Below are 27,859 nucleotides of genomic sequence, written 5' to 3' on the forward strand. Positions count from 1 at the left end.
TGAGAACTAAGAGCAAAGGAAAGCAATATATGTTAAGAGGAAATAAACTCACTGATAGCTGTTATGGGGCAGTATATTCTTTGTGCTTGAAAATCATTATAGTGAATCATGTCATATGACTGATACAATGCCAACAAAAGTGCTCTTAATAGGGATTGTGGAATGACAAATATCTTGCCACAAGTTGTCATAAATTGAAAAAGTTCTTGTTGTTTTGTTTTAGAAAATAATGAAAGTGAAACTGTCAATGAAGGTGTGAATCATTACATTAAATTTTTTAAGGAGGAGCAAGCAAAATTTAATAAAGTATCTCTTGCTTACTATAAAACAAACTTACTGACTTGCATTTAGAATGGAGGCAATCACAGAACAATGTTCTTGCATGATATGAGAAGGAGCTGACAAACAACATGAATAATTTATTTCAAATCACATAAGCCAATTCTCTACAAAATATCAAACATACAGGACAGTCTTCTTACTGTGACAAATAATATCAGGAAGAATAGGCTTTATTTTCCATGTGGATAGGAGGCTCAGCAAAAATAAGAATAATAAAGCAGAGAGAAGATATGAGAAATAATAAATGTGAGCATCTAGTTCTTCAGCTGCATTGCATAAGTCAAGTTGGTATCTAACAATCCAGACACAGGACTTTTCAGTTCAGATGAATGCAGTAGGATAGAACTTTTGTCTAAATTTGCTGATTCATGTCAGGTAGCTGGGAAACAAGGTATTGAAGATTTTATGACTGCGGAACTAGTATCTATGTTAGAGAGATAGCTGATTTACATTAGGCTCTGCTTATATCCTTTAGGCTGGGCAGAAGTGTAAGGTTACAAATTTGATCATCTCCTTTCAATAGCAGTATCATCAGATTTGAAAGAGGACATGAAATAAGCATGCTGAAACTATTAAATCAACTTTTAATAACAATACTCTTACCTTTTTGACCATTCATTGGTACAATTAATTATTGCATTACACATTAGGAAATCAAGGAAAAAAGTCTTTCCAATAATTGTTTCATTCAGAGACAGAAAGCAGCTCGCTGATGCTCAAAAATTTGCTTTTGTAAACAGCAAGCACAAGTTGTTTGGATTGCGTTTACAAGGTAGGGAAAGCAGAAAAAGGTAAGGAATTAATGAACACAGGTAAAAGTATGAGCATTCTTAATAGCATGAAAAATCAGTTATGAAGCAAAGAAATGCCCCTACAAAGTGAGAGGGTGATACACCAAACACATTGCATTGCAATATTGATGAATGAAGTATGAAGCAGAGAAGTGAGTAATGAAGAAAGGACAACAGTAAAATATAAGCGAGTTAAATGAAATTTCTGAGAAACAGCATAGAAATCGCAAACAGGGCAATAAGAAACACACAGATCATAGAAACATTAAACCTTTGCTGTAAAAGTTTAGTATGCAATACTGACATGTGACAGGAATGTTTAGACAATGGGCACACAAAGACTGCAGAACATAACATGTGAATTGACAATATAATACAGATAGCCTGAAGAAAGATAAAAAAAATAAGGGGCTGAAGTAAGAAAGATTAGGGGGTTAACACCCTGCTGATGACTATGTTATTGGAGAGGATTACAGGCTCAAAATTTGGGGAAGGATAGCAGATATTCCCTTTCCAATTTTGCCTTAAGGGATTTCAGAAAATTACAGAATACCTAAATCTGGACGACCAGACAGCTATTTGAGTTGATGTTCTCTTGAATGTATGTCCAGTTTTTTATCATTTACAAATTGGATTTACAAAGTGTATCTGAAAGCAAAATATTCCAGATCATTAATAGTCCTAACAGCTGAAAGAAATACAGAAAACAGTGCCAATGTTGTTCAGTGTAGAAGGAAGCACTAGGAAAAGCATTTTAATGCTTCTGAAATTGAAAACATGCTTGAATTTTATTTTAATGAACTATGAAAATAACTTTCATGAAGTCTGTTATATTTCTTGGACCAAAGATGAGAAAAAATTAAAAATTACATCTTGGTGCAAAGCATCAGAGGAAGCTAATGGCAAGAGCAACTTACTGCCTAAAAATAGTCTCTATTACAGATCCTTTATGAAAATAGGAATGACTGATCCAATTTCAAAGCAGGATTCACATTTCATTACAATGACATGTATTAAATATGGGGCAAATGGTGCCAACAAAAAATGTACACAACAGACTATGATATAAGTCAATCTGTTACCACAATCTTTATTTCATATGCACATTCATTGGCTCACAACCACACTGTCACCTTGTGCTAAGTCTGTCCCCAAAAACAAACATTTTAGTGTGGCAGGGGATTGTGTGGTGGAGTGGGGAAGATGAGAACATTAAGAAACAAGGTCTCTTGGGTAATGCAGCTATCAAAGCATGTAAGCAGGATCTGATGTTTTTAAAATTTTTGTTATTGTATGAAGTGAAAGATGTAGCGTTATGTACAACACTAGATTTGAATAACAAAATACACTATAAAGGAGCAAAAATAAATAACAGTTTAATGGCATTAACAGCAGCCTCGTACATTAAGAACTTCAGTTTTACAGGAGAGTGAAAAAAAATCCTCTTTATCTTGATATCAAACAAATGTAAAATTATTATTGTCTTAAAACACTTAATTAATAACATATTAGATGAAACAATGGGAAAATTAATTTCAAGCCAGACGTTAAATAAAAATTGCCATAAGATGTTGCTGTATGAACAAACTGACATACAAGGTTGCAGTTCAAGACTACTGACTTAATATTTAAATACTACACTGATGAGCACAGATCAGTGTTATCCAAACAGGATGAATTTTCATTTCAGAGTATTTATGACTTAATGCCTTTTTTCTGTTCAGTTTGCTCATATATTCCAAATTTCCAATACTGCAAGCACAGTCATTCGTAATTTATGCAAAATGTAGGACAGGTAGCTTCCTGGGTAAAGTGGGAATCTCTTGCAATGTTCAGCAGCCAACAAGCAGTTGTCGCCCTGTGTGTTTTGCTATGTACTGTGTTGTGGTTATGCTTTAAGATGACGTATGTGCAAATGATGTCTGTTGAGTCCAATGAAAATACAGTGAAATGCATAGATGATTACAGACAAAGAGGGGCACATGCCTCGCCTTCCCCTCCTACCCCTTGCATCTGAAGTACAGTGTTTTCATTAATATATTGAGTGGATAGCCCTCAGTTCTCTGGTATATAATAAGTTTTTTGTGTTATCTACAAAATTTAGTAGTTGCAGTGTAAGATTTCTTGAGACTGACCAACTCGTTTACATAAAAAATGGGGATTTTAAAATCTTGCAGCCTCCTGGAAAAAAATTCTGTGCACCCCCACAGGAGGCACTAAAAGTAAGATCAAAATTCTATACAGAATAAGATAATTTTTACACTGGTAAACAGAGAAGCAGGGGGGTTTGAGTAAAAAATTCCATGACAGGAGTGGGAGTATGACATGGGGTATCAACATGATGCAGCATCCACTTGTTTGGAATGTACCATTTCACTCGATTCAGCCTTTTCCTGAGCTTTTCAAGGACATCTTTGTAAAACACTTGCTTGACAGTTTGCCCTGGAGGAACAATTTTTTTTATGTGCAATACCGCTACTGTCAAAAAAGCAAATTGGCTTTGTTTTGATCTTTGCTCATTTGAGCTTTTTTCAGTTGAGTAGATGTCTCAGTGTGCCACTCCTCACTTTGCCACTTTGTCTCAGAATCATACTCAAAAATCCAGGGCTTATCACCAGTGATCACACAATTGAACCATTTGTGGTCACTGGCAGTCTTCTCAAGAAGATCAACACACGTTTCTTCAACTGTCATTCTGCTCAGTTGTGAGGTTTTTCGCCATTATTTTGGCACAAACGTTTCTCAAGTGCAAAACTTCAGTCATAATTTGATGTACAGTATAAGTATTTATGTTTAACAGGTCACCTGCCATCCTTATTGTTAAATGTTGGTCTGATCTCATAAGACCATGCACATGTTCGACACTTTCATTGGTTTTTGAAGTTGACTGCCTCCATGAGCAAGATTCATCTTCAACGCATTGTCAGCCTTCCAAAAATGATTTGTGCCAGAAAAAAATTGTGCCCTTGATAAGGAATGTTCCCACTGGGCTGTTTCCACTTTTCGAAAATCACACTCGTAGATTCCCCAAGTTTAGCACAAAATTTGGTGGCATAGTGTTGTTCTAAATCCTGCTGTTCCATTTCTGTACCACACAACAAAAACACAACTTCACTAACGGCACTCTCAAAAATCAAGTGATGGCTATACAGAGCTGACTCGGACTGAGCATCTGGAAGGCATGAACACACCGGTCTACACAAGTAGAACAACACAGCATTGCCCAGCTGCTCACAGTACTGCCAGTCTCATTACTTTTCTGTCATACCTTGTATTGCCAAGCAAAAATACAAAATCCTTCTAAAATTTGCAAACACAGTGCTTCTACCACTTTGTATTTGTAAAATATAATACCTTTAGGTGAGACTTGTAGACTCTGAGGAAGAGCAGCCACAAAATATTATATAATAAATTATGTTTATCAGTAATGGATTACAGAATTTAAATTTTCAGGATGCATTTTCAATACTTTGAAGCGGATTAAAATGACGACAGTCTGTTGATTGCACCTTGAAATACCACTTATAGTCGAGATAGTTTAAGAGGATCCCTAACAGCTCGCAGCACTGTTGCCAGTTTTCAGCTGTGAAGCAGTAATGGCTGCAGGCAGAAACAGTAGCCATCTTTAGAGCTGTGACAACAGAGAGACAATACCATAGAGATGTTTACAAAATTACATTATTCTATTGCTTGAGGTGGGCCTGCAAAGCTGCCACTCCCTGCCCATTGCTGCTGTCAGGGATCAATGTGTGTTGACTCAACTACAGCTCCACACAGCGGACGTTAGGAATCGTGGCTTCTGCAGGGTACAGACCTCTTATGGTTCTCCTGTAGGCAGTTCATTCAGCCTAAGAGTGCCTAAACAACCTTTTACATTTTGTTGTTTACAATGAAATGGAATCCACAGAGTGAGTGAACGTCAGTTATCTAATCCCTCGGTATCTCTATTATGCTTTCATGCTTCACTGAGTAATGTTTAATATTAATATTTAGATTGTGTGAAGACAGTTTTTCATTGCCAGCATTGGCAACTTTATCCACTTTAGGAATCGAATGCTAAGTTTGTAATTCTCTCGCTAGAGTGACTAGAACACAGTAACATAAGTGGGACTGTCTACCAAGAGTTTCACAGCTGATTAGAGGAAATAAGCATCTGAAACATTTCCCATTACCTTTAGATGCTAATAATTTCCTTGGTTGTTGATAACATTTGAGGGATAAAGTGTTTTATTTTTCCTTGTTTGTTGACAAGGTTTGAGAGGTAAAGTGTGTTATTTGCAAGGTTTTTTTTTGGTGTATTGTGCCTGAGTTCTTGCGTGTTGTATTTTATTTTCTTACAAATGCCTGTAGCATTCCACAAGTCTGGAAACAACACAACACGAATTCAGAGTGGAATTTATTAGGCAAAAATTCGGAACATGAACTTAAGGCGGAAGCGAAGGAACTTGGTGCACCGTGACCTGATCTGAACGTCAATCAAGAACAGACACAGTAAAAATACAGGGAAGAACAAGTACATAATTTCAACAGAGCAGTGTAGTTGTATGATAACACATTTAGGCATAGTTATCATGTTTCCTGACATTTTAATGCAACAAACCGTAATAAAAATGACTAGCTAGATGAGATCTTTAATGCAATGTAGCACTTGAGGTACTTAATTACATAATATACAAGTATGAATAAACCAAAAAACATGGCAGGTTAGCTTTGTAAATGCTTAAAACAGTTTGTCGGCTTCTGGGTTTGCTTCTGTCAGCCTATTAGAAAATCACTATCTCATTGCACAAACTAATAAATGCTATGGATTGAACTCACACAAAAAATATTAAATGTCTCAAGCACAGGATCAAAAACAGTAAAGATGGCTAAGAAATGCATAATTTTTTAGCACAGTTTGTTGTGATAAAGTGTTGGAAAATGTGACGTTGGCAGCTAAATGTGACATTGGCAGCTAAATATGTCACCTACAGATCTTACCTTGGAGATCACTTTTGGTGTTATTTGTAGCCGATTATGAAAAGGAAATGAGATATGGATTGTAAAATTTTTAGAAAGTCCTGGCACCATACTTCCAATCGAAAAATGGTACAGCCTTCTCCAGTACAGAAACTACAAGCTGCAACTGACCTCTGTTACTTAAATACTGTTTTACTTGTAGTAACCTTTGTTTTTTCTAATTGTCACCTTTCATCACACTAAACACAGCACAAATTGTCAAACAAAGAAGTGGATCCATAGCATTCTGCTTGAAGAATGAGGCAATTGATGTACACATGAGTGAGTATAAGTACAGTACACTCTTGGCCCAAAATTTGTACAGGCACTTTTATTTCCGAGCACCTAAGCTGGATACAAGGAAAGAGGCATCATGTGGACATACATAGATTTCATGGCTATGTAGTGTGTTCTGTCACGGACATGTTGTCTTCTTTTCTACATACAGCTGTTCTATTCCATGAATGAAATGTAATGCTTCTGATTCAATGCTATTTAAAAATTGTTATTGCTACATTTTTAGATTTCAGTGTGCATAAGAGTATTTCATACATAGTAAAAGTAAATAATAAAAAAATTAAAAATGTAAAACTACATTTAGAAGAAGTTGTTCTTAGTGTTGACAGATCCACAGAACACCATTTTGCAAACTGCTCATGTCTGATGACAATAGCATATAAGATGTCCATATACAATACAATACCTAAGCCCTGAAAACTGAAGAGAAACTGAAAAGCAGTCAACTGAGTAATGAGTCAAATAGATAAGACTTTAACTTGAAGTGTCATCTCTTTTCTCACACCTTACACCAGACAAGGAATCTTGTAAATTGCAGATAGAGAGAAGAAGAACATGAAAGTGGGGAATCAATGTAATGACTACAGTAACAGTAGTAACAAAACCCAACGTATGAAGAAAAATGAAATGAAATCAGAAAAGTGTGGTTCAAACCAATTTTTATGTGTACATCTTCACTGAAACTTACCTAAATCGAATCTCTGAATTTTTTACTGAATTAAGCTTATAAATTTTTTCCATAGTCTTCAGTTTTTCAAGAGATAATGGTTTCTCTTCTAACAGCTGAGCCAGAAATTCTTTCACCTGCAGGGAACTCAGATTTTTAAGGTCTGTAGCAGTGAATGGACAAGATTCAGTTTCTGACCACTTCACCCATTTCTTGCAAAGGTCAGTACATGTTTCCTCCAGTGAAGTTTTGTAACTGCAAAAACAGAAACACCAGAGTTGTGACTGGACTTAACATACCACCAGCTCGTGTAAAAAATAAACACCATTTATAAATAGAAAGTATATACATATTTTGTTTGGTACTTTCTCTGTACTTACTCGGGTATGACTGGAGGCATTCCTGGCTTCTTTAACCATGTGTCCCAATCAACTTTCTTCAGATCCTCATTTTGAGCAAAGTATTCATACAAAAATTCCTTGAAATCATCTGTTCCAATTGACTTGTATTTGAATTTCTCAAGGTATGCTCTTAGAAATGGATCAAATTTCTCTGTAACATGCAGTTGTTTGAAGATACTAATAGTACCCAATAAATCCACCATAACAGAAACATAAATATTGCAAGTTGCTGGCTTCTCAATATTTATATGCCAAAGGCCTCATTCTCAGGAAACAGAGGAAAAGAAAGGACTACTAATGCAAAACTCTGAACTGAGACAGCCCCAGTTCTTGATCCTACTTGTTATGACCATAACTTGGGTTCTTTGGTTGCTCTGGGAGATGGTTAATTGGAACTACAACATATGAGATATTAGTTCACTTTATTATATGAATGATAAAAAGATTTACTTAATTTGATGCAATCCTTTCCCTCACCTGACTCATATAATTACAATTCTCTTAAGTACAATTTTCATCATTTTACAAAATTACATTTCTTTCTGAGACTCGACTAACTCTTTAGTCCTACTTGATAACGTTGACTGCTTCAGCTGAGGTAATGAACTGGGACAGAGTGCTTCCAAGCTTGGCTCTTTATTGACTTTGAGGCATGGTGTCTTATATCGCTCCTGTGTATTGGGAAAATGACTCATACGTGCAGAGTGACAAGTGGTGCAAAGTGGGTTCAGTCAAGTACATAGTTCTAATTTTCATCTGCTAGAAGTCAGTAGTGGAGAGGACTAAACAGAAAGAACCAATGTATATGTAGTTAAGAATTTTGAACACCAGAGTCCAGGAGTGCACAGAGACATTCAAGAAACAGGTCAAGAGAATTTTTTTGTTAATTGTTCTGTTTATTTCTTGAAGGCTTTTTTGTTTATTTATGTTTGTACACTTTTGTATGTGCTTTTAGTAGTGTGAACGATGTGTGAATGTGGTCTAAAGTAAATATGTATATCATTGTTCTACTGATGAACACTGTACGAACTAGTGTGAGAAAGTTTTAAGATAGTGTGAATGCAGACGACAGGGAATTTTGTATTATAGTATGCTAAGTAAGTCTATGGTAAAAGGAAAGCTTATTCGAGTGCAAATGAAAATAGTTAACAATATAACAAAATATCAGAATGTTAAATACTTATTTCGGTAAAAAGTACAGTTCAAAACTGTGTTATTTGTTGATTTGTTAGGCATGAAAAGCACGGACAAACACTGGAGAATAATGTTTCTCTATTGGCCATAAAGAATACTGACCAAGAACGGAGTATTCTTTGTACATCTTTTCTCTTGGAGAAAGAGAATGCTTACAGCAGTCTAAGGGGGTTGGAGCTCAGCCTTTCAATGGTAGGGTTGTATGTAGTATTGAGCTCCAAAGAAAGTTATAATTTGCCGGTCTTAGTTGTGCAACATGTTTCAAAAGTGCTTTAAAGTGAAGGCATATTTATTCCAGTGTTTCTTTTTTTTAGACAGTACAGATATTTTTAAATAATTTTGTGTATGAGAAAAGACAGTAATTCTGCTTGGCGTATAGAGCAGATCGGTGACTACAAACTTGAGTGCGTTAGACACCGATGAATGTAATAGTATGGCAAGCATTTTCATTTAAGAACAATCTGTGCTTAGTAGCTGCTCAGATTTGGGAAATACGCTACCATAAACTTGCTAACATGAATGAAAGAGTTTGTGCATGACTGTGTTAAGATTAGCATGGGCTTGGCAGTGAACGTGTACATCTCTAGGTTCAGAATATACCAAAGTTTTGGAAGTATTTCCACCTTTCATTCAAAATTAAGACCTTTTCCCGATTCTTAGAATAGTTATGTTGTATGCAGCCTGGTGTGAGGTGCAGTATGGTAGGTTTGTGCTTGGCTTTCCTACCAGCGATCTGCTGCAACGAGTTCACAGGTAGGTGCAGGTAATGGACGAACGAAACCGCACAGCTGTTACCTTTGCATGAGGGTGCTGCAGCACTGAGAGAGAGGATAGCCTCTCCCATTTGTCACTATGGATTGCAGTGTGATATTGCTCATGTCTGTAGTATCAATGCGTGTTGCTGACTGTGGTGTGGCACCGCAATTTTTGGATGATACCACAATTACGGCCACTAGCATAATTGTTGTGCTTTGTTTCTCTGTACTGATATTTTACTTTTTGTTTGCCTTGACTGAGTACTTGATGCTATCAGTGGAAGGGAGCAATAAAGTGATCAAGTCACTACAATCTCGCAAAGCAAAATCTGCACTGCATTTTAATTGAAAAAGTGTGAACATGTTCAATACTGGATTGCACATCTGTCTGCATTGTAGCCATGAACCAACCTGATTACCATTTTCCACACCTAATTGACAATCATGTTTTTTTATTCTGAACCAGGTATAAGAAACTGAATCAGAATAATAGAGAGGGGTGAGGTTTTGTAAGGCAGGTGGAAGCTGTACACCAACTGCGTGAATTGTAGCAGAATCTCTGTCTGCTAAAACATTGCCTGCAAAAGACAAGATCTAGTTACATCTTTGAGTCCCACTTCAGAACACAGTTTCAACTTGTCAAAAGAGTTAATATTTTCCATATAGAAAGAGTCTCACATGGGAAGTGCATGCATTTTGCAAATTGATGCATACACTTACAAAAGGAACAGGTCAGAACAAATTGTAATTTGAGAACTGAAATCTGCAAGAAAATTCATGTAGAAACTAAGAAAAATTGCCTGGCAGTCAATAGTGACTGGATAAAAAGCTGGTTAAGATATCAGATTATGACAATGCCAAACTCTTCATCTCATTAAACAGAAACTTATGCTAGGCTGACATGCCTTTTCAAGAGCTAAGACAGCACAAGAACTATCAACACTGAGAATATCGTTCAGACACTATATGATCTCTTTAAATGTTTTTGTAATTCAAAAGATGAGTCAGAAATACAGGCATTTACTAATAAAAATGATCACTGCCCAGAAGTACTGCAAGATTATGTTCACCAGTATGTAGCCTTTCAAGATATGAAGAAATGAATGACACTTGGAGACTGTCTTTCTGTAGAAATGATTACAGCATGTTGAAAAGCAATACAAAAGAAACTTGCAAAACTGTTTGGAGAATGCCAGTGGAGGAAGACAGTTCACCATAACTGGAACAGTCCTACAATTATTCTTCCTCACAAGACAAGCAACATACAAGACACATACAACTGCAGACCTTTTTAATTCCTACTCTGTTCATCTTTCATGTCAGCTGCCTGTCCTATGTGCAAGTTGTACACATTTTCTGGCTGCTCAATTTTTGTTCTGTTGTATTAGTGTGTGTCTTACTACATTTCACCAAGCCTGAGGTACAAAACGTTGATCGGACTATAGGACACAATCAGAGGCATACTTTGCCACCTACAAAATAACAGCTATAGTGCACAATGCATACTTTTTATCCACCATGGTTCTTGACATGTATTACCTCTACGTCAAATTATGTGCCGAAATTGTTCCCTAGGAAGTCAAATACAGGGCGACAATTATTGAACTACACGGAAAAAAATGTTTATTATTTACAAACTACGGTGTGTACACACTTTATTCAACAAGTAAACATCACTACAGATATTCAGATATATTAAATGTTTGACATGGCTCCCATCATTGGCTATGATGTGGCATAGATGAATAGTGAAATTCTGCAGGACCCACCAAAGCACCGGAACATCGATGCCATAGATGAGCTCCTGAATGGCTGTTTTCAGCTCAGCAATGGTCTTGGGGTTATTGTTGTCTTTAATATAGCCCCTCAGAAAGGAGTCACATGTGTTCAGATCCAGAGAATATTGCGGCCAATTGAGGCCTGTACCAGTGGCCTCGGGGTACTCCAGAGTCAGAATGCGTCCCCAAAGGGATCTTCCAGGACATCAAACAATCTCCTGCCTCGATGGTGTTGAGATCCATCTCGTATGAAACACATCTTGTTGAACTCAGGGTCACTTTGGAAAATGAGGATGAAAGTATCTTCCACGCACCATTCGGTAGTCACTGTGGCATCACAGAATATCGCATTGATTATTCCATGACTGGACATTGCACACTACATTCATCCGTTGAGGGTGAAGAGACTTCTCGGACACAAAATGCAAATTCTCAGTCCTCCAAACACTCTCATTTTGCTTATTGACAAAACCATCCAAATGAAAGTGGGCTTCATTGCTAAACCAAACAATGCATGAGCATACCAATTCGCATCATGCCCCACAGCCAGCCGTGCAGTTTGAACATCCTAACACAAACTGTCCAGAAGATTTGATGATTTTATTTCATATAATTCAATAATTGTCACCCTGTACAATGACCTTGTGAAATTGCTGGACGATCATTTTGATAGTCAAATCCACGTAGCAGCTGAATGGTTTAAATTCTTTTGTCAGGAGTAGCATCCTCTTCAGTCAGTCAGTGGATAGCAGAACTGAGCAGTCTCAACAGGCTTTGTAAGTTTGATTGTTCATTTGGAATTAACTACAGTTAAGTCATGTTGTATGATGTTATCACTCAAGATGTATCAGATAAATGCATGCGTACTGCAATTCTAATATGGCCTGACCCCGATTTAAAGAAAGTTCTGCATACAGCAGAGTTTCAGACAGCTGTGGGCTAGACAGAGATTGATTTTGAGTCTCCATGTGTTTCTTTTGTTCGTAGTGCATCAGACACTCAGTATTGTGTACAGAATACCATTCAAATAATTAAATAGAGCTCAGACAAATAATAAGAACAGCAGACATAAAAACATTCAGTCTCATGGCACACAGTGTGTGTTACAACACTTTTTGAGGCCTGATCGGAAAGATTGTCCTTGTTGTAAAGGTAACTGCTTTCAGTGTCGATGTGAAGGTCACATTCAGTCATCGTGCTTATGCAGCAAGCAAGGGCAGGGCGATAGCCACTGTTGTGCTAGTGTACGATGACAGCAACAACACTGTTAAGAAGTGTACACAATATGGACCACCCCACTCACTCAGGTGCAAGCCAAACCAAGTACTTCCACATTTCGGAAATCTTCCATTGTGATACCCCAACAGTCGAATGAACTTTTTGTTCATTTAAGAGTGGAACAAAATAAAATTAACTTACAGCTGGACACTGGTGCTTCTGTTTCTATGATAAATAAAGACACTTATGACAGAATCGGCAGCCCATCGCTACAGCAGCCTACTTCAGTCCTTGGCATGTGAAGTTTGCCGGCAACTTTTCAAGGTGTGACGAAGTGTGTATCATTTCCTGCACTCAATTCTAAAAGCAAGCAAACATTTTTGCATCAGATTTATTTGATTTATTCAATTTGTGTATTCAAAACAATGTGTTTACAACCGAAGCACATGTAACTGTGAAGGACAACCCACAGCTGCAATTTTTTCGTGCACAACAGCCCCAATGAATTATGTGTGTAAGTTGCTCAGGAATTGTGAAGATGGCAAGATATCAGTGTTATCCAACCCATTCCTACAAGCCAATGGGCATCACCCTTGATCATTCTGAAGAAGCCTTCAGCTGTTTATGTTTGTGTGTTGACTTGAAGGCACCAGTAAAGCCACAAAGAGTAGTGGATTCTTTTCCTCTCTTATGTCCAGAGGAATTGATGTACAGACTGGGACAGGGCAGATAGTTTTCAAAAATAGAATTGTGAGAGGCATATGTACAATTACCACTGCACGAACAGCCCAAGCAATATATTGTGATAAACATTCACTTATGTTTGTTCCAGTATTAAAGACTACCGTTTGGAAGTCTTCACCTCCTGTAACTTTTCAATGCTTCCTAGAACAGTTAACACCAATCATTTGTTCTTGTGCTAACTATTTAGACAATATTATCATTTCAGGTCATGCACATGCTGAACATTTAGCAAATTTAGACAGCCTGTTTCAAGTCCTTTCTTATGCTTAAATGCAATACAGAATAAAGTGTCTTCTTCCAGGAATAATGGAACTACTTATGTTACGTAATAAATGTACAGGGTACATATCCTACTACTTTGCACTTGACTGTAACTAGAGATCTGCTGGCAACACTAGGGAGTTCCAATCAGTCATGGGAAGCCTACCTATTATATCAAATTTATTCCAAATGCCACACAAATTGCTGCTCCACTTAACCAAATACGCAGGAAAAAAGTTTCTTTTGTGTGGTCCAAAAAACACCAGTACGTATTTCAGCAACTGAATAATGCCTTGTTAAGTCATTGATGTTTGACTGATTTTGACACAGCTGTTGCTGTTGTGTTAGCTGTGGATGCATCTTCTTATAGGATCATGGCTGTGCTCTCCTATAGGATTGGTTCTTCTGACAGACCTATTGCTTTTGCCTTGAAAACTCTTAACAAAGCACAATGTAACTACAGTCAGCTTGAAAAAGAGGCTCTCACCATTATCTACGGCATTATCAAATTCTACCAGTATTTGTATGGTCGGAAGTTTTATTTGCTGACAGATCACTGGCCTATGACAGCCTTGTTCACTGCTGCCATCCTGTCCCACATCGGACAGTGCAACATTGGGCTCTGATATGTCTGATTATTGCTATGAGTTGTACAAGCCCATTGTCCTACATTTGAAAAATGACATGTTGTCTCGGTTGCAAGTCCATCCCAACACATTATTTGACTAATATAAGGAATCATGTTTTCAAATCAATTGGATTTTGAATGTCTTCAAAAATCTTCTCTCGATTTTCAGTGTGCTGCCACAGCAACTTCTGACAGCTTTGCAGGTTTTTGCAATATGAGGGCTGTGGGTGACCACACAGTTTGAAAGAATTTCCCACCCAGTAGCACAGCACTACTTTTCGCATTGACATGCACTTTCTGCATGATCAAGTGCTCTGCTGTCGCACACAGAGAACGATGATGTACATGTTGTGATTTGTCAATTCCTACAGCGGGAAGTCTTGTCTTCATTGCATCGGGGTCATTGAGGCACAGTTTGCGTAAAGCAACTCACCCACTATCACTGCACTTGGCAGGGAATGGATGGCCAGAATGAACATGACCTTTCGTTGCAAAGTTTGTGCAGAAAATCTTTCAGCTCCACTCCAACGATTTTTGAATGGCCACATCCTTCTGAACTATGGCTACACATTCATATAGACTTCACAGGTCCATGCTGGAACACATGAGTGTTGTTAGTGGTAGATGTTTACAGTAAGTTTCTTTTTGTTGTCCCATCACATCCATCACTACTGCAAGTACGGTACTGGCTTTTTATTCTATTTTTTGTCTTGGAGGTCTTCCTGAAGTCATTGTATCTGACAATAAACCACAATTCACATCAGCTGATTTCTAACAGTTTTGTGCCACCAGTGGTATATTCCATGAGAGCACAGCATCTTTTCACCCACAGTCAACTGAAGCTCAACAGTTCATTCGAATGTTCAAAAGTCACAGAAGAGTTGCTACATGGTCAAAGGCACCATACCCTGTTGCATCTGTGGCCGCCACAGAAACAAATCATTGCCCAAAGTCGGACAAAGTTTCAGCCGCAAGATGAAGTCTTTTGCAAAGTCTGTGGAAAGAAACAGCTCATCTTATATCATCCACGGTTTTGGTGGGCTACTGTCATGGCACTAAAACCAGCTGCACCACATATACAAATATGTCACTGCTTCTGCCGCAGAATGTCCACACACTCAGCATATCACTGAGGTCCTCATCTGCTGTTTCACTCATCCATTTGACAGAGCCTTCCACTGCAATGCCCAAGGAGATCGATGCCTCGTTGCCAACACAGTCCTGCCGATGACATCACTAGCACCGGCAGCCCCCCAGCTGCCCAAACCGATGTCTGTGGACAAGCCACCTCCAGAAGGTCTTCACACCACTCCAGAAGATCCTCTTGCTGTCAAGCCAAAGACAGCATCTGCATCTCCAGATGCAGGTAGGCACCCTGTGACATGTTTTTCGGCCAGTGTTTCCAGTCACTCATGCAGTAGATACTGGGGTGGAAGCAGAAAGGTGCCACTGACTGCAATTACCCTCCCTGTCTCCTCATCTGTGCCTGCATTAAGTCCTCCACCTGCAGTCATCACATGTGGATGCCCTACAAGATGACAATGCAGAGGTTTTCAAGGAAGAAATGTGGTATCATCCAAAAATGTGCCACAGCACTGTTGGCAATGTGCATCAACACCACAGACATTAACAATGTCTTCCTGCAATATCCAATGACAAATGGGAGAGGCTAACGAAGATACACCTCCTCTCTCACCACAGCAGCATCCTCTTGTGGAGGTCAATATAGGCAGAACTTGGATGCGGTATACCCCTGTTGATGACAGCTGAAGCAGTCAGCATCATGGAGTACGACTGAAGCATTATTCAAGTCCCAGATGTAAATGACTTTTGTGAATGTTGAATGTTGTACTTCAAGAGAGTAGTTGTAATTGTATGCATCAAGTGATGCTTTAATAATCCATAACAGTAGTAAATTATCAAACACACCTGTGGCAATAGATCTTATCAAGTTAAATAAATCATTTTATCCTTCATGTAATAAGTTACTTAGTTCTAATATTTCATATGTTGTAATTTTGATGAGCCATCTCCCACAGCAATCGAAGTATCTACAGTTACGGCCAGACAACTGTAGTTTCGTCGGATCATATCAGTAGCTCTCATCCAGAACTGCGTATGGTAGCCAGGATCTGAGGTAGCACTAAAATGACTAAGGTGAATGGAACAGAATGGGCAACCAAGCTCATTCCCTGGTTTGTTGTTGTAATTGTTGCTGCCCTATAAACAACTTCCTGTCAATCACTTTATTACTCTGAAACAAGTGTACCTCGGGATGCTGCACAAATAAGGAAAACAAATGAAACTTATTTCACACCAATGGGTAAGTTTTTTCCTTCATCTGAAATAGTTACATTTTTGCCAAAGCCAGGAATGATATGGAATGCTAATCCACAACTAATTATTTCTCAATGTGTGTTTGTGACTAACTTAAATTAGCATTTTTGGTGTGCTGAATAATACATAACAGATGCCTTCACAATACTTGCAATATTTAATGTCCAAAAAATTCAGAAACATTACCGTACAGTCATTTGATTTATACTTCGACTCACCAGGGCCACCAGCTAGTTCCTCCAAGTAGTATAAAAACGTATGACCTTTCTCATAAGGAACAACTGAGAATGAGTCATCAGGGCTCACAGATCTTAAATCTGGCACGAGACAAGTCATCGGGTCGTTCTGGCCTCGGGTATTTATCTGTTGGTTAATGAATGGTATTACAAATTTTAAACAGACAAGGTAGCCGTATAAATGCACATAATAGCAAGTGCTGCCAGCAGAGATAGAAGGATAAACCATTTAAAAAAATAGCAGACAACACTGTTGCTTAAATACGAGTGCCACATTTTAAGTTTTTACAAACAACCACTAGATGGTGCTATTGAGAAGACATCATTATTGTTTTAAAATTTGAGATTTGTTGTTATTAAAAATGGACGTTTGGAAATTAGCCAAGCAGTTTGTTTACAGCGAGTGTTTAAAGAAACAGTTTTATGAAAAATTCAGTTTTTATTTATACTTTCATTGGATGATCTTTTACAATTTTTGCACAGGCCTAACAAGACAACAATCCTCCATTCCTTTTGTTCAACGTTTTGTAATAAATTACGTCAGGAAAGAAAATTTTTTTTATTGGTTTGCATAATTTTGTCACCGTGGTGCCACCATAACCAATGAATTTCAAAAAGTTCGACCAAAACTGGTTATTAAAAAAGTACTTGTGTGTGTGTGTGTGTGTGTGTGTGTGTGTCCACACTGTAGATTTTTCTTGGAAATGTCAGGATAAAGTCATAACAAGTGTTTAGTATTACCATGTAATTTAATTATCAATCTCTTGAACATAGTGCTTACACAGAGTAATATTAAGGTTACAAAACAGATAAACCCCAAGTTTATCACATGTAGCAAGGGTTTGTGGTCACTAAGTAACACCTGTACACTTCACACTGCATCGAATACAAGTAACTGTCTAGTGAAAGTCATATTGATTTTGATTTGCTGAGTGGCGTAGGGGCAGGAATCACCATGGCCTCGCCGATGTGACTATGTGCCACTCTTCAATGATTATCTATCTATGTATCTCTGGTGGGTTGCTCAATAACATCACAGTCTTCCATAGAACCCTCCATCGATGTTGATGCACGATGTGTCAGCCGATGACAGGACAATATTAGGTGGTTACAATGCACACCTGTCTGGTGCTGTCATGTTGCCATCTACAACTGTAATACCATGATTTTTTGTTTTGTTTTCTAATGATTGCTTGTACATAATCTGTGGACTTTTGGATTTTCCACAGCCTCCTTATGCCTGATGGGCCAGCAATGTAATTGCTCTGTGCCATATTTTCATTTTCTTTTTTTTTGCCATAGCTGTCACACTCACTTGGCACTGCAATTCATAGGCCCTTCAGATTGCTTTTGATGCAAGTTTTCCTTTGACTTGGGTTTCCTATAACTGCTAGCATATTTATGATCATAAGGGATAACACATTTAATTATTTTATAATTTTTAATTTAATACCTATTTTCACCTATTTATAGTGAATATTTTTACTGCCCCACTTTGGGTTCTCATTGCACTCTGCAGCTCTTCACAATGACACCCCAAACAGTGCCCTAGTTAGGCGCATTTCCATACTACATCACTTTACAACTTTATACAAAGTTTGTTAACAATTGTATGCAAGTGCCTATGATATCACAGGCAATACAAATACTGCACAACAAAACTGGTACAGGCACATCCTATCCATTGCTGGCTCAATTACTGCTTATGCAGTATTCGTCCTGTTGTTATTAATAAATTTGAATCTAATGTTTTTTTTTGTCACACAAGAAAGTTTAACCGACGAACAGATGTTTTCGTGTCTAAACATGAGAAGAGGATTGTCACGGGACTTACTGTGAGACAGAGGCATCTTCGGCAAAGCAAAGACTGTAATACATTCAACATCACATGAACATTTAGCTGTGAAAAGGACCTGTCCCCGCTGGATTCTGGACAAATTGACCCAAGCTCTAAAGCAAACTCATGTCAATCACTGTAAGGAAACAATCAAAAAATTGGAGTGAGGAAATGCAAAATCTGTACATCAAACCACGGGACAAAATGGGACTATATCTGTACAAGTCAGAACCTGAGCAACAGTTAACTGGGCATTCCAAGACGAACTGAAATTGACCAAAGTGATTCATTTGCTAAGCACTGTTGAGAAAATGAGCAATCATTTCTTTGGTTAATCTGGGTAAGTCAGAACCATTGCTTTAGGAGATTTAAGAAGTTATTGTTGTTGTGGTCTTAAATCCTGAGACTGGTTTGACGCAGCTCTCCATGCTAATCTATCCTGTGCAAGCTCCTTCATCTCCCAGTACCTACTGCAACCTACATCCTTCTGAATCTGTTTAGTGTATTCATCTCTTGGTCTCCCTCTACGATTTTTACCCTCCACACTGCCCTCCAATGCTAAATTTGTGATCCCTTGATGCCTCAGGACATGTCTTACCAGCCGATCCCTTCTTCTAGTCAAGTTGTGCCACAAACTCCTCTTCTCCCCAACCCTATTCAATGCCTCCTCATTAGTTACGTGATCTAACCACCTAATCTTCAACATTCTTCTGTAGCACCACATTTCAAAAGCTTCTATTCTCTTCTTGTTCAAACTAGTTATCGTCCATGTTTCACTTCCATACATGGCTACATTCCAAACAAATACTTTCAGAAACGACTTCCTGATACATAAATCTATGTTCGATGTTAACAAATTTCTCTTCTTCAGAAACGCTTTCCTGGCCATTGCCAGTCTACATTTTATATCCTCTCTACTTCGACCATCATCAGTTATTTTACTTCCCAAATAGCAAAACTCCTTTACTACTTCAAGTGTCTCATTTCCTAATCTAATTCTCTCAGCATCACCCAACTTAATTCGACAACATTCCATTATCCTCGTTTTGCTTTTGTTGATGTTCATCTTATATCCTCCTTTCAAGACACTGTCTATTCCGTTCAACTGATCTTCCAGGTCCTTTGCTGTCTCTGACAGAATTACAATGTCTTCGGCGAACCTCAAAGTTTTTATTTCTTTTTCCTGGATTTTAATACCTACTCCAAATTTTTCTTTTGTTTCCTGCTTGCTCAATATACAGATTGAATAACATCGGGGAGAGGCTACAACCCTGTCTCACTCCCTTCCCAACCACTGCTTCCCTTTCATTCCCCTCGACTCTTATAACTGCCATCTGGTTTCTGTACAAATTGTAAATACCCTTTCGCTCCCTGTATTTTAGCCCTGCCACCTTTAAAATTTGAAAGAGAGTATTCCAGTCAACATTGTAAAAAGCTTTCTCTAAGTCTACAAATGCTAGAAACATTGGCTTGCCTTTCCTTAATCTTCCTTCTAAGATAAGTCTTAAGGTCAGTATTGCCTCACGTGTTCCAACATTTCTATGGAATCCAAACTGATCCTCCCCGAGGTCGACTTCTACCAGTTTTTCCAATCGTCTGTAAATAATTCGCGTTAGTATTTTGCAGCTGTGACTTATTAAACTGATAGTCCAGTAATTTTCACATCTGTCAACACCTGCTTTCTTTGGGATTGGAATTATTATATTCTTCTTGAAGTCTGAGGGTATTTCGCCTGTCTCGTACATCTTGCTCACCAGATGGTAGAGTTTTGTCAGGACTAGCTCTCCCAAGGCAGTCAGTAGTTCTAATGGAATGTTGTCTACTCCCGGGGTCTTGTTTTGACTCAGGTCTTTCAGTGCTGTGTCAAACCTTTCACGCAGTATCATATCTCCCATTTCATCATCATCTACATCCTCTTCCATTTCCATAATATTGTCCTCAAATACATCGCCTTTGTACAGACCATCTATATACTTCTTCCACCTTTCTGCTTTCTCCTCTTTGCTTAGAACTGGGTTTCCATCTGAGCTCTTGATATTCATACAAGTGATTCTCTTTTCTCTAAAGGTCTCTTTAATTTTCCTGTAGGCTGTATCTATCTTACCCCTAGTGAGATAACCCTCTACATCCTTACATTTGTCCTCTAGCCATGCCTGCTTAGCCATTTTGCACTTCCTGTCGATCTCATTTTTGAGACGCTTGTATTCCTTTTTGGCTGCTTCATTTACTGCAATTTTATATTTTCTCCTTTCATCAATTAAATTCAATATTTCTTCTGTTACCCAAGGATTTCTACTAGCCCTCGTCTTTTAACCTACTTGTTTGTCTGCTGCCTTCACTTCTTCATCCCTCAGAGCTACCCATTCTTCTTCTACTGTATTTCTTTCCGCCATTCCTGTCAATTTAAGAAGTGTTACTACTGAAAATTGGATACAATTTGTTTACTACAAATTCATCAGTGAAATAAGGGAAAACAACCAAAACTCTCACATCATTCCTCATTGTTAACACTGCCAACTGTCACATAGCATGTGCAACAATTGATAATTCAATAGAGAGAAACACTAAATTAATGTCTCACTGCCCAGATTCTCTGTATTTACTGCCTAACAAATTCATTTTTATTCTTTCCATAAAAAAAACATCTATGGAGTTTTTCCTCACCTCAAGAAATTGCTGAGTCCCAAAACCACACTTCTGAGGTACCACCACCACCACCGTGGAAAATGTGTTCCAAGGACAAGCTCAAATGAGTGCATAAGTGTATAAATTTTAAAGGTGAATATTTTGAGAAATAATAAAACTTTTTGTGCCAAAAACTTTTTTGTGAACTGGTTTTGTAAATGCTTAGATGGTGGTCCTCATACAAAGAATCAATGCCAAATTCTATTCACCTTATACAGAAGTCTTGGACTTCATTAATGGATAATAAAGTAGACAATAAACGTAAATTGGACAATGTAATATTGGACAATAAATGTAATTTTTTATGAGGTTATTTCTCAAAAATTCTGACACGAAATCAAAAAAAGTAGGGGCAGCTTTTTGAACAGTTACTTTCAGTGGAAGAAAGAACAACAGGTGGCTTTCTGCCCACAGTCAAGCATTTGGAAATGGCTAGAGAGGTTACACAGATTTAGAAGCCTTACCTTGGTAGGAATCACCACCCAAATTACAAAAACTTTGCATGCACTTGTGTGAATGTAAATCTTTTCAGAGAGATGAATAGCTTACACAAGTATGAGATATTCGTACACCAGCTCTGGAACAATAAGTTCTACACAATATTGAGACTGACCCCAATACCTTAGCACATGGCCTGCCAGAATGGAGTGAATCAAAGGATGAAAACTGATACTATCCCTGTGACTTGCACTACATTAGTGATTATCGACAATGGATTTTCCTCTATGGGATAGGTTTTGTTGCTGGTTGTTGCAACAGATCATTATCACTGTTGCAACAGGTCATTGTCATTATGGGACAACTGTTGACAGTACCCTTCCCTGATGTAACAGTCTCTGGTAAACATGGTGTAACAAAGTTACACAATAGCATATTTGGGCTACAGAAAATTCTCAGGAAATAAATGAAGCAATTAACAATGTGATTCGTGAATGTGTGCTTTGCAGCCTATGATGGCCACTTTGAACATCTTTTGTAACGTGGAACAAATTAATATCATATAATGTAATGTTACAATACTAAATGCTTTATTGGAGATACACCATCAATTTCTGGACATATGTTGATATGAATGGTTTTTGTTCATGTTCCTCCAGGAATCACCTCCTGAAGTTTGTTCCCTATGGTTGCCAGAAGAATGGAAACACCACAATGAATATGACCAATAGTGTATTGCACTATCTTCAGCATGTCATTCACTAGCATTTTATAGCACAACAAATGGATAAAGTTTGTGACCAGTTTTCTGAGGAATTTGATACCACTCATGATACAATCAGCTAATGAAGCAAAATGAATCTATACTGGATTCTCTGCCCTAAAATCAATCACGCTTGATATGCATCCTTACAATTAGTCAGGTGTTGAAATCATCTGCCATTCATCAAACCAAATGTTAAAAGAGCTACCAGTGTGAACTTGGGACTTGACAACTTGGAAGATAGTTTCTTTGTTAAGAAACATCATCAGTGCAGGAAGTCGCACTAGACTATCTAAAATGTGGCGTAAGTCCTAACTGCAGTTTACCCATTTAGAGTAAGAATAAATAAATGGAAAATCATAAAAAGTATCTAGGGATGCAAGTCCTGCTGATATGTGTTGTTCAGATCACAGTAAACAGTGTTGCAGTTGCCAGAACCCACTTCTGTCTGCGTGGTCATGCGTCCACATGACACTGACCTGTATCCGTTCATTGATGGGTACTTACGTCGCTGCTCAGCCCCTCGACGCCCAGTTCAGCACCAGGCTCCAGACCAACTGCCAGCTGCCCTTGAGCCAGCATTGTGAATCACAACGCTTGCTCCTTCGACTACCCATGAGACAGTGCGATCTCATACCTTCACCCGGATCACACCCACTGGACGCTTGTCAGTCATTCCGGAAGGCCCCACTCCACTGCACCTGCTCCTTGGCTGCTTATGGGTTGTGACCTCATTGGACTGTATTACTACACATCCCTAGCATCTCCCAGCTCATAATCACTACCAACAATTGCGGACTTCGTCATAGCGAGCACTTGCGCTTCATCATAACAGATGGACATTTCTGTTCTTATTGCAACATGTGCATATTAATCACAGCCTCGATACACCACTTGGTCAAGGTTACTTCAATAAAATGAACACTGACAAAAATAAAATACCGGTAATGGTACACAGTTAAATTAAATCAGGCAAAATTGCAGGAATTGGGTTCAGAAATGAGACACTACTATTAGTTGATGAGTTTCACTATTTGGACAACAAAATAACTGATGATGGCCAAAACAAAGAGAATATAAAATAATACGGGCTGGCTACAGTAAGAAAAGCATTTCTGAAAAAGAAATTTAAGTGTATGGAATGTAGCCTTGCATGAAAGTGAAATAAGGACAATAAGTATTTCAGATAAGAAGAGAATAGAAGCTTTTAAAATGTGGTGGTGCAGGAGAATGCTGGTGATTAAATGGGTACATCAAATAACTTATGAGGAGATATTGAAATGCATTGGGGAAAAAAGAAATTTATGGCAGATCTTGACTAAAAGCAGGGATCAGCTGATGGGACACATCCTTAGGCATTAAGCAATCACCAGTCTGGCAATGGTGCGGACTGCAGGGGGTAAAAATATTAAAGAATTACGATGGGATGAATATAGCTAGGAGTTATGGATGTAAGTTGCAGTAGATATTCAGAGACGAAGAGGCTTGCTCAGGATAGATTAGGATGAAGAACTGCATCAATGATCACGACAACTACAGTAATCTTAAGGCTGTGCGTTGAAATTCCAGTTAACTCCATGTAGGACAAGTTTGGGGTCACGGCTTCTACAGAATACAGCTCTCATGGGCTTGTAAGAGGCTCAGATAGTTGAGCCTAAGAGAAGTGTTCCAACCTCTACATGATTTTCACATTCCATTAATTACAAGGAAGAGAAATTGACAAAGTGGCCGAACCTACACTCTTGAAATCCTGTTTCCGTAGTTCTCTATTCTGCTTTGATGCGTCATTATCTCCACCTTTTGAAAATACTTCAATCCAGTCATGCACTTAATGTTTTAAAATTTTGAAAAAAATATTGTGTTTAATGAATTAGACTATGACATTTAATAACTGTTTTACATTTTTCAGTTAAACGTAACCCAAAAACTTAAGTCTTCACAACCCCTGTCCGCCACCTACCATCCCTTTCCTTACTCCCATAACAGCACTACAAACACCTTCTATCCCACCAACTCTCCTACCAGTCTTTTCCCCTTCCCCAGTTCTCTCCCCTTCCCCTCCATTTCCTCCCTTGCACCTCCCCCCCTTCTCACCCAGCAAAGCCTCCCAATACTGCACCTAGAAGCCCTATGCTGTTTTCACCAGGTTCCTGTATGCTCCCACTGGCAGTGCAGCATCATCCCCCACCAATACCCCACTATCCCTCCCCTTCCCTGCCCCATGCCTTCTTCTTACCCCCACCACCCATTGCTACTCACATCAGATGCAGTCCCAATTGAGCTCTAATTCACAGAGTCAGTGGCCATGTGTATGGTAGCTGTGTGTTTTCCCTATTTCGGAGAAAGCTTAAACGTTTAGCAGTCTCCTTCATTGTGCCTGTCTACGACTTACCTCCTCTACGTTCATTGTGCCTGTCTACGACTTACCTCCTCTACGTTGAGAGCAGCAATCTGTACTTCTCATACTGTTGTTTTCCATCTTGGACTCTCCAATTTTTTAATAAGCAAAGATAAGTTAGTTATATAGGTGCCCATACCATAGCAACTTGACTGAAAGAATGGATGACTGCACATCAGAAAGGGACTGGGTGACAATTTTGACGGAATGGAAGCCAGAATTGTGGGGTACTGGAGATTGTTTATGGTTGTGGTTGGGCTTGAATGGGAATGCTGCAACTGGGATGTTAAACAGAAGAGACAGAATATGTTTCCTCACTAGAAGACGTGGGGCTTGGGAGGGTTGTTGGGGCTACTGTTTTGGATCATTGTTGTGGAAGCAGATGAGAGGACTACGTTTGGAGGTATTCGAGCAATAGGTTGTTTGATGTATTTCATTCAAGTTTGCAGCTGTTTTCTAGAAAATTATTCAGTGTGCTAACAGATTTAAGAAAAGAAAGATGGAGGATTTTTGAATAGCGACATCTGCTGTTTGGCAGTGGTGGGTGGTAAAAGCAATGTATGTGGAAAGATAGATTGGTGCCAGAGATGGGAAGTCTTAAGACTTTTAGGACCAATACCACAGATTAAGCAAGTGTAAAGAAAAGTTTGTGGGACTGTTATATGGCTATGGCAATTACACATTAATAGAAATAATGTTAGTACTGAGATATCTGGTTAGGGAACATGAGATAAATGAGGGGGGGGGGGGGGGGGGGGGGGGGGAAGCAGTAACACTGTGAAGAGGCAAAGGAGTAGACCAAATTTAAGAGCAGTGCTGTACCTGAGCAAAACTCAAGAAGTTTGAGCAGTTGACTTATCAGCTTACAAAATCTAGCAACTTCTGTTGGTACTATTTCCAAGATAAGTCATAGCATTGTTAATATATTATGGATTCTAATAACAAAAATAACTGTGAAAGACTTAGTACAGTATCTCGTATTGTGTAGGTCATATGTAAACAATGCCACTAATAAATAATCACAATCATGATTCAACCTAATTCAAGGTTTAGCTCATTTTGCAATGTAGTGATGCTTGTTGATACTATATCCACAATGGGTCTTGCCACTGTTATTTTTTTCTCAGATCGCAGTTACTGTCTATGTAATATGATGTATTTTGTTTATTAGGAAGTTAATTTCCAATTAATTTTCTTCATTGTTTCATCTCAATGCTATCATCTTGTTTTAAAGCTCATTAAACACCGGTTTCTTTTTTTACTCATTACTCTAATATGTGAAATACTTGTCTGCAACTCATTTGATAAATTATTACAATTTCTAATAATCAAACAAAACACTGTACTGAGTTTAGTTTCAAGTAATATTTTTGCCTTTGACTGATAGCTTGCCATAAAAAATCACCACATATGATTACTTACAGTACCCGTAAATACTGTATGAGGACCCTTACTGTAAAATGGTTCAGACAGAACATTAGATTGTGTGGAGGGGAGAATTTATTGCCATTTCCACCTGTGTTTCACTAAACTGTCAAATTTCCAGCAGAGCTATAACTTGTTCTTGAGACAATTTTTTTAGTTTCTCACAATCATTTACTCTAGAAATGCAGGAGTCTAATTTCACTGATTGTTTGAGCAGTACTGAAGACTACTGAGATCCGTGACATATCGGGAAATCTCAAGCTCATTTGAACACAAGTGTCGTTTGCCTAGCACTGTGTAAGAGTCCCTGAACCTACGTGACTTGGTCACTGGGAGACATGAAAAACATAAAGGCCAGTAAAATAATTTCACAAAACATATAGTCATTGAATACCCTGTAACCTATCTTCCCCCCCAACCCATCCTTAAACTCTAAACTGATCACTCCTCAAGCCCTTACTGATCTTGTATTTGACCTATAAGTTGTCTCTACAAACCCCCATGCCTGACGTCTCCTGTCACTATTCAATATCCTGCCTCTTTCTTCTCCTGAATCTGCTAGTATGTTCAATGTTATTCTCTTTGAGAGAAATGATGACATCCAGCTTCTCCATTTCACAGAAGATATATAACGTATTTAATAGGATTGATGCTTCATATATAAATGAGTTTCATGCAAAGTAGCAGCACAAAACTTGTGCTGAGGCAATGATACTACTTCGGCATGTTGGCCACAATCACTTGTAATATTTTTACGCAAATCTGAAATTACACTTGGACAGACTGGAAACTTCACAAGAACATGCCGCCTATCACACGTAAACAAAATAGAAAAGCTAAAAAATACATCTGTGCAAAATAAATCAGTCATCTACAAGATGCTGAATACTCTAAGTAAGTGATTCCAGAACCACATTCCTATAGCATTCGCATGCTATGATCACTATTACTCATAATATCCTAACCCGAATTAAAAATTTAAATTGTGACTTTCAACAATAAGTGCATTATTACTTTATCACACATTAAAAATAAAATATGACAGGAAATTTTATAAAACTTGTAGAAATGGTGGGTACATTTCCAGACTTACCGCATCTCTGAGATCTTTAAGTCCACAGAAAGCAGAAAACTTCCGTTGGTCTGGATGAATCAAACGTGCAAGTATTTTGCGCTCAACAAACATAGTAAATCCTTCATTTAACCAAAAATGTTCAAAATTTTTGTTTGTGACAAGATTTCCTGTCCAGCTATGACTAATTTCATGTGCTACAACATCAGCTAGTGATCGATCTCCTGCCTGGGAACAAACAAGGTAACACATAAGAAATCTCAGTGCCCAAACATATAAATTACACATATTTCATAATAATGTTAGGCAGACTCTCAATCAGGAAAAGGTTCAAGGGACACTGAAGAAAGCCACAAGAAATATGGAAAACACCAAGTAAACCCTATCAACAGTAAAACATAAAAGACATCAACTGCAAAGAGTGATTTATAGAATCCATTACATTTCATCCCATCCTGGGTTTTTAATTAAATTGACAGGTTTCATAAGGATCTCCACGTAAATCTTGCTTGTCCGTTATTAATAATTTTGACAAATCTTTGATGCTATGTTCAGTACCTGTGAACGTTGCCCTTCTGAGACACACAAGAAAAA

The 27,859-nt window shown here is 38.2% G+C and overlaps 1 protein-coding gene across 1 annotated transcript in view; it reads right to left on the reverse strand.

The window, feature by feature from the left end:
• LOC126273372 (leukotriene A-4 hydrolase) overlaps positions 1-27,859 on the reverse strand; it is a 98,250-nt gene that overhangs the window by 13,827 nt on the left and 56,564 nt on the right. Inside the window, exons 8-11 of the mRNA XM_049976923.1 lie at positions 27,287-27,493; positions 16,630-16,774; positions 7,476-7,647; positions 7,117-7,350 (exon numbers count right to left, since the gene is read on the reverse strand). Of these exons, the coding sequence (XP_049832880.1) occupies positions 7,117-7,350; positions 7,476-7,647; positions 16,630-16,774; positions 27,287-27,493 (758 nt within the window). The remainder of the gene's footprint in view (positions 1-7,116; positions 7,351-7,475; positions 7,648-16,629; positions 16,775-27,286; positions 27,494-27,859) is intronic.

Source organism: Schistocerca gregaria, chromosome 5, assembly GCF_023897955.1.
Source record: "Schistocerca gregaria isolate iqSchGreg1 chromosome 5, iqSchGreg1.2, whole genome shotgun sequence".
Lineage (NCBI taxonomy): Eukaryota > Metazoa > Arthropoda > Insecta > Orthoptera > Acrididae > Schistocerca > Schistocerca gregaria.